At 34.3% G+C, this 8,574-nt stretch overlaps 1 protein-coding gene across 1 annotated transcript; it reads left to right on the top strand.

The window, feature by feature from the left end:
• The first annotated feature begins 5,512 nt into the window (after positions 1 to 5,512).
• LOC125205687 (fructose-bisphosphate aldolase 1, cytoplasmic) lies at positions 5,513 to 7,847 on the top strand. The gene is made up of 3 exons (XM_048104755.2): positions 5,513 to 5,672; positions 6,503 to 6,730; positions 6,847 to 7,847. The coding sequence occupies exons 1-3, from the start codon at positions 5,645 to 5,647 to the stop codon at positions 7,665 to 7,667; spliced, it is 1,077 nt and encodes a 358-aa protein (XP_047960712.1). The 5' UTR covers positions 5,513 to 5,644; the 3' UTR covers positions 7,668 to 7,847.
• The last annotated feature ends 727 nt before the right edge of the window (positions 7,848 to 8,574 follow it).

Genomic DNA, 8,574 nt, shown 5'->3' with positions numbered 1-8,574 from the left:
TCACATGTGTACCAAATCCGCGTGTAATCCGACTAATTCTGTTTGACCAAGTTTGCAGATTAAGACCGAAAATCTCTCAGCGGGTGACGGATTTGAACCCATGACCTCAAATAGTGGCAGACGCAAAAATGAACATAAGTAGGGGCTTAATTTTCAAAATTTTACTTTAAAATAATTTTTTGATTATTAATAGGGACTTTTATATGATGATATGTACTCCATAAGATATGAATAAATTTTAAAACTTTATAATAGAAAAAAGTTTAAAAAATGAATTCATTAGGAGCTAAAGCCCCTCCTCAAGTATATGTAGTTCCGTCCATGACCTCAAGGTCACCACAACTCCGTCCTTGTTGTTTTGCCTCAACTTTTTGTGGACATGAGTCTTTAATCCATAGTTTAACAACAAAAACAAGTATTAGAAAAGCTTAATTGTTTGGTATATGTGCAATGATTCACATCATTGTCCATTTTAAAAGATAAATTAAAGTTTTGCAAATAAGACAAGTCCAAAAATGAAATGTCCTCTAAATAAGAGTTGACAAATGGGTAGAGCTGACCCAGCCCGACTCATACCTGCCTCGACTAGATAACTCAAGGCCTAGGCTAGGTCGGGCCCACCACCAAAGCGGATTAAGTTGTGTTTGTTTCTATAAATTTGGACTCAAGCCAGGCTAGACCCATTTAGTTTGTGGATTGAGCGGCCTGATTAGGTTATGTAGAAAATTATTTTTTCAAGCATTTTTTTAATTATAATGTATTTTTAATATTTTTATTAAATATATTAGCATAAAATAGATATATTTAGAGGATCAATTCATTTATGAATATTTTCAGTTATAGTTATGTAGGGATCAGACCATTCAGGATTCACTAATTACCGAAACCTATTTTATTTCATTGCAAGTTGGAGATGGTCAATCTCCCAACCACACAGACCAGATACAATCAAAGGGGAAAAAAATACAATATAATCTATTAGATAGATACAAGCTAAAGGATCCTAGCACTAGTCAGAACCCATAACCGATTCTGATTGCAAGACAAGAAAGTTGCGCGCTTCATCTGCACACTAAATAGATGTATTAGTAACACAAGAAATCAGATCCTAACGAATCTGACTAAGAAACCAAAAGGAAACAAAGTTAGAAAAAATAAGATATGGCTCAGGTTGCACACGCAACTTCACAGGGCCAAAGATCTTCTCTATCTTCACCAACTAGTCACAAGGGGGCACAACGAGACCAATCGAACCCCAAAACCTAGGGATCCACTGAGTGCTACTTCAGACCGGCCGACTACCACACGAAATCACCACAACACCTTGGAATCACAGCCTAAGGCACTAGAAGTTATAGGTCTCTCAGATCACAAGAAAACCGCCTGAAGATCTTTACTCAAAATGAACAGATCTAGAACTCAACCGTTCGATCTTGTACAAACCGATCGATCAACACAGAGGTTGAAGGATCTACACTCATCACTCACTAAAATATGAGGGAGAGAGTGACCAAAGAAGAAGATCGGCGATGATCAGAGAAGAGAAAGAGAGGGACAGAAGATTCTAGAGAGAAGGCACACGAAAAATATCCAGAGAGAGAGAGAGAGAGAGTACATTGCATAATGAGAGGTGGTGAGAGAGGGAGTGAGTTTATCTCAGTAAACATACACAACCCTTAATCCAACGACTAGGTAGACGTGATCCTCATGGAGATGCCACGCGATAGCAATCCGACGGTTCTTGATAAGTAGCGGGCCACAAACGTATTGAGCAATCACAAATGATAATGACCACTTAATTAATTCAACCCCATGGAATTATTTCCCAGGCCCATCACGAATTGGGTCCATTAGTCTCACAAGTTCAAATATATACATTTGTTGGATAATTTTAGAATTATATGTAATATTACATCATTATTTATTAAATAAATATGTATATTCAATTTATCTTGTTGTAGTTATTTTTAAAAAGTTTAAATGTAAGGAGGTATGTAAAAAATTTATACTAATATAAAAATTAAGAAAACAAAATTTAATTATGTTAAATTTAAAGGATAAATAATTATTTCATATGTTTTTTTTAAAATATAAACTTTTGAAGGAATTCGGATTTTAATGTAAAATTGATAAAGTAAAAGAGAGATAAAGAAAAAAGTGATTGAAGTATTGTTAGTGAAGAATTAGTCTCAACTCATTAGAGAGAAATTGTTTTCCTAAGATAGAAACTTTCTAATTTTAAGGGGCAAACTAAAATGAAAATAGTTTTTATTTTTAAAGAATGGAGGGAGTGTAATATACTATCTATAGCTGTTGACCTTATTTGTGCTTGGGCTGAGTATGTGTTTGAAAATTGACTCAGAGCCCACTTCAACCAATAAGCCCAACTCAAGCCTGCTTTGTTTCACTTATGGGTTGTCATGGACCAAAACATACCTAGTTTGGGTTGTGCTGGACTGGGCCAGTGTGACCCAATTGACAACTCTACTCTAGTTTCAACATTAGGATAACACGATGATCAATGATCAATGTCAGATGATCATTGTCACCTATATACTCCATTCATAAGCGAGAACATATAAATACAAACTTAAAAAATTGTCATAAAGACAAAATTTTAAAAGATGGATTTTAAAATATATTTAACATTTTTAAGATTCTATAATAAATTAAAGAATAATTTAATATTTATATGCCGAAGTTAAAATGATTTTAATATAAAAATTGGCTATAAAAGATTTTTTTGCTTGAACTTGATAAAACCATCAAAAGAGGTTATTAGAGTTACATGGTGCGGTTGATTAACAAGTTGTTTTGCAGATAAACGAGGACTGCGCTGCTAGATTTATCACCCCATTTTCAGCACCGCCCATAGTTGGTTTGCAGATAAAAATTCTTTTCTTTCATTATTAGTATTAAAAGCATTTAATATTGAATTTTCACAATTATTAGTATTTCTTTCGTCCAGTCCATGAAAAATAGTCTTACTTTATCATTTTAGGATATTCATAAAAAATAATTTTATTTCAAAATTGAAAAAATTCTATCACATTTTATCTATTTTTTTCTTATTATCTTTTACTTTTCCTATCTCTCGTACTTTATCCTCTTTTCTTCCTTTCTCTTTTATTTATCAATTTATCATTAAAACTTGTAGTATTATTTATAAATTGGATTAATTTTTATAGACTACGGGATTATTACTTTAGAAATACGATAAATGACTTCTGGATAAAAGTTGGGAATCCACATAATGATGGGAGATATGCAGATAACCAATGATATTCGCGAGTATGAATGGGGATAATTTTGTAAGTTTAGTGAAATCCTTTTTCTAAAATAATACTACTACTTATTCACTCCATCTCAAGTCCCTAATTATTTTTAAGGGATACTGCATAATATTGCAAAGCTTTTCAAAATTTGTTTTTTCCGTAAACCTTAAATTTGACATATAATATCATAAACTTAAATAATTGTTGGAATTGTTTCCGCCAATAACAAAATTCGACTATATTGCATTTGTTATTAATCACATAAGATATGATTACCACTGAAAAATGATAATGATGCAATTACAAAGTCCCTAGAATCCACATATAATTATCTATCTTATTTTAACATAGTTAGATTTTGTTTTTGGTGAAAAAAAGTTAAACAACTATATAAGTTTATGATATTATGTATTAAGTTCAAAGTTCATGGAAAAAATCAAACTATTGAAAAGTTTCTAAATATTAGGTGTCAAGGAATGTGATCAAATGCAACATTTAAATATTGTACAAACTCCAAACTATGATCTGGACCGTTAGAAAATATCAACAGATGATAAAATAATAGCAACAAAAAAGTCAACACAATGTCAACAGTTGATGTTGTGTTAAAATTGTGTTGACGTCAAAATCTTGAAATTTTACACTGTGTTGACATTGTGTTGAAAAGTTAAAATACAAACTCATATATTGTACAAACTCCAAACTTTTCAACAAAGTGTCAACACAATGTCAACATAGTGTAAAATTTCAATATTTTAATGTCAATATAATGTAAACACAACATCATCCGTTGAATTGTGTTGACATATGTTGCTATTATTTTGTTATATATTGACATTTTCTGACGGTCCAAATCATAGTTTGGAGTTTGTACAACATTTAGAGTTTGCATTTGATTACATTCCTTGGTCTCAGTGTCAATATCCATTCTTTTAATCACAGGGATCAATAATTAAGTTTAATTAATTAAAATAAAATAAAATAAAAGAAAGAATTAAGTATGAGAGATAAAGGAGAAAAATGTAATAAGAATAATTATATAATTTATTTTTTTATAAAAAATTAAAATAACTTAATTTAATTGAAATATTATAAAATTAATACGACGCTAACTTAACTAGGATTAATTAGTTATGAGACTAAGAGAGTACACTTAATAATAGTATTTTCATACTGAACATGCCGAGTAGATCAAACGCTTCCTCTCACTTATTTGTCACCATGAAAATAATTAAATTTTTCGCATACTGTACCGTTGTTAGTTTTACTGAAATTTTGTTACCCAAAAATTAAATTATATAGTATGCAAATTTAAATGGAATATACCAAGCATCATAACCGGCATTTGGGATAAGCAGGTTTGTTAGGTGGCTCAAGCAAAAGTAAAACGGCCTCGTGATGTGGGGCCACCCTTTTTTCCCATTTGCTGTTTTTGACCCTCTCACCAAACAACTGGCGCATACTATTTCCCCCTTTAATTACAAAAATAACCCTCATAACCAAATTGGGCCGGCTGTATCAGGCAAGCCCATCACAGGTTGTGTTACTCATTAATTAAATCAAGAAGGTGGCAATTTTCAATTAATAATTTTTGAGAATAAAGCTCACGAACACGTCGATGTCCAACTTCATTTGGAAAGTAGCATTTATTATATCATTTGTTCCAATTGTTTAAGATAGAGCATAAGAATAACTCCACAGCATAAAAAAAGAAAGCAATATCTTGTTTTTGTGAACAAAAAATTAGAATATTTGAGTGATGTAGATTTGATAGAAATGGATTATGATATCCTCCTCCTACTTGTGCATTTTTTTTCGTTGTTGTAGATAATAATAGTATTACATTTCATCAGTCAGTATCAATATTAGTTTAATAGATCCACTGCAAAATTACATATAATCACTCAATATTAACTTAATAGGTCCTCTACAAATTATCTATAGACTATCATAATACTCCATATAATACTTGAATTAGTTTTTTAGAGAAAAAATATTAGTCGAATAAGTAATGAAGTACATTTAATATATAATGCCCTAAATTAACAGTAAGTCAAAAACGTTATAATTTTTTTTTATATACTAGTATTATTTATTTTTGGGATGAAAAAACTAATTAAAAGATGGACTATATAAAAGGCCCAAAATATAAGATGGGCAATATAGTAAAAGAGGAAATAAATCATAAATGAAAGGAGTTTTCTTGGAGGAGGGGTCGAAGAAGGGTGCGAATAAATCGATGTATCAACCCCAAAACCCCTTTGTTGTTATAAAAACCCCTACCCCCACCCACCTTATTCACACCCAAGTCTCATTTCAGTCTCTGCATCTTCCTCTTGTTCTTCTCTCAACATATTGAATCTGCAACCATGACTGCCTACCGCGGAAAGTACGCTGGTAAGATTTTCAGCCTATGCTGCTTTTTTGAACTTTCTAAACACCGTTTTAGTACCAATTTGGTTTTTATTAAGGGATCTAAGATAATTATGCTAATTTTATTCGTTTTGTCGATTTATCTATCAGATCTGAAATTCTACGCTATTTTCTGAAAATTTTCCTTTAAATCTGATGGTATACTACTCTGTGTAGTCCGATGTTGTGTTCAGTTGTAGATAATCTGATGGTGCGAAGTGGATTCAACTGAGTATCGATTATTTTTTACTCTAATTGCTTAAATATTGTCACGATCTATGTTTATAGTTGATTCATGCTTTATTAGTTACGAAGGTGTGCTTTTTACCAGCGTCTTTTCGACGATCCGAAGCTTTAGATATAGTTGCTTTTGATCTCTAATTTGTTGTTATTGTTCCTTTAAACTTGTTTTTGTTCTTTGATCCGAAGTAGGCTGCTATCGTGAATTTTGTGACTTTCGATGATTTTTGTATGTTTATCATCTTTTTAGCAAACATACTAGTATTACATGATTGTTAGTGTTGGTTTTATGTTAAGCGAACTTATTCTTAATGGTGTTGGTTTTATGTTAATCGATTCATGATTTCCTTTAAATGCTGCTGCTGCTGCTAAATTTGGTTATCTAACTAGTCTAGATGCTGTTGTATATCTACATTTCTTCAATTGTTTGGATCTGCCCTAGGAACCTTGTAGGTTGAATTGGGATACCTTAATCTTTCGACATGTTATGGCCTGATTTAAGTTTTTCGTTTGGGGATATTTTGTTGGTTTACATGTTCATCTCCCACATTATTTAAACTATGTTTGATTTGCAGATGAGCTTATTGCCAATGCTGCATACATTGGTACCCCTGGAAAGGGTATTCTTGCTGCTGATGAATCTACTGGAACAATTGGCAAGCGCTTATCAAGCATCAATGTTGAGAATGTTGAGGAAAACAGGAGGGCTCTACGTGAACTTCTTTTTTGCGCCCCTGGTGCCCTTCAATACCTGAGTGGTGTGATCCTTTTTGAGGAGACTCTCTACCAGAAAACTGCTGCTGGTAAATGCATATTTTTTTCTAAGACTATGAAATCAGTTAATCATATTGGAATGGCTATTTTTCTGTTGAAAGAGGATTAAATAAATTATCTCACATATATGTTTGTATACTCGTAGGCAAGCCCTTTGTTGATGTGTTGAAGGAGGGTGGTGTTCTTCCTGGTATCAAGGTCGACAAGGGTACAGTTGAGCTTGCTGGAACCAACGGCGAGACCACCACCCAAGGTCTTGATGGCCTAGCCCAGCGTTGCCAACAATACTATGCTGCTGGTGCCCGTTTTGCTAAATGGAGGGCTGTGCTGAAGATTGGTGCCAATGAGCCATCACAGCTTGCTATCAATGACAATGCCAATGGTCTGGCCCGCTATGCCATCATCTGCCAGGAGAATGGCTTGGTGCCAATTGTTGAGCCCGAGATCCTTGTCGATGGCCCCCACGACATCAACAAGTGTGCTGAGGTGACAGAGCGTGTTCTTGCTGCTTGCTACAAGGCCCTCAATGACCACCACGTCCTGTTGGAGGGAACATTGTTGAAGCCAAACATGGTCACCCCTGGCTCTGATGCTCCCAAGGTCACCCCTGAGGTGGTTGCTGAGTACACTGTCCGTGCCTTGCAACGAACAATGCCCCCTGCCGTCCCGGCTGTCGTTTTCTTGTCTGGTGGACAGAGTGAGGAAGAGGCCACCCGCAACCTCAACGCGATGAACAAGCTCAAGACGAAGAAGCCATGGACCCTGTCTTTCTCGTTTGGACGTGCTCTACAACAGAGCACCCTCAAGGCGTGGGCCGGCAAGGTGGAGAATGTTGGAAAGGCTCAGGCTGCATTGCTTACAAGGTGCAAGGCCAACTCGGAAGCGACACTTGGAACGTACCAGGGCGACAGCCCCTTGAGCGAGGGTGCTTCTGAAAGCCTCCACGTCAAGGACTACAAGTACTAGATTCAGTTAATGAGGCTTCCCTTTGATTTTCTCGGTTGAAAGGAGAGAGCATAACATAACTAGTTTGTTGCATTTATGTACTATTGTGTGCTCATTTTCATCGTCGCTAGACTCCTGTTTTAATAAGTTTCGAGGAACATCTTTGCTGGGGAAATGGTTAAGTTGTTTTTTCTACTTTTATCAGCGGCTTTTTTGGGTTTGAACTATTTTGCCAAATTTTTTCTTATTATGGTTTATCAGAGGAATTTCTGGAATTAGTCTTTTGTGTGGTTGTTTTCTTTATAATTAATCTAATTTTATAATCCCATCTATTGCAAAAGAGATAAATTATACAATGTGCTTGGGCCCAAATTGGGGTACTAATATAAGCCCATTGCAATGTTTATTTCAATTAGCCCAAACTCTGGTCTGTGTCCAACTAGAATGTTAATGCCAGGCCGAACTAACTACTTGGTCATGTAAGATTATTATTTGTTAATTTTTTTTTTATATTTAGATTTTGTCTAATTTTGAGATACAACCCAAAATAGTAAAACTGTCTATTTTCTTTTTAGACGGAGAAAGTGAATTAAACTTGATGTGTTAAAAAGATACACCATCTGGATTCAAGAATGAGAATTTAATTTGTACTTGTTCGAGATCCGGATCCAATAGAAGGGCGTGGGTGTAAAAGTAGCCAGAAATATGGGTTCGTATTTTCCTTCTCTAACTCGTGAGTACGTAACTTTGTGGCTAAAAGTGTATATGCGTGTCCATATGTCGTGGTGCCCATTCGGCCATTCCTTATACCTTGATAGCTAAAACTAGGGATTATCATAGTACCAATGCTATTTTTGTCTCTTATCAGCTTATACTTTCTATATAAATTTGTATAAAAAGAGCCCATATTAGTTCCCACCATTGTGCA

Source organism: Salvia hispanica, chromosome 6 (genome assembly GCF_029641045.1).
Source record: "Salvia hispanica isolate PSC_SH4W2 chromosome 6, Shi_PSC_v1, whole genome shotgun sequence".
Lineage (NCBI taxonomy): Eukaryota > Viridiplantae > Streptophyta > Magnoliopsida > Lamiales > Lamiaceae > Salvia > Salvia hispanica.
Note: the sequence above shows the minus strand (reverse complement) of the source record. Positions and strands in the feature narration are given on the sequence as shown.

Coding starts and splice junctions, on each gene's coding strand:
- LOC125205687 (XM_048104755.2), top strand. CDS start 5,645: ATGACTGCCTACCGCGGAAAGTACGCTG. Junction 5,673..6,502: donor CTACCGCGGAAAGTACGCTG/GTAAGATTTTCA, acceptor TTTGATTTGCAG/ATGAGCTTATTGCCAATGCT. Junction 6,731..6,846: donor CTACCAGAAAACTGCTGCTG/GTAAATGCATAT, acceptor GTATACTCGTAG/GCAAGCCCTTTGTTGATGTG.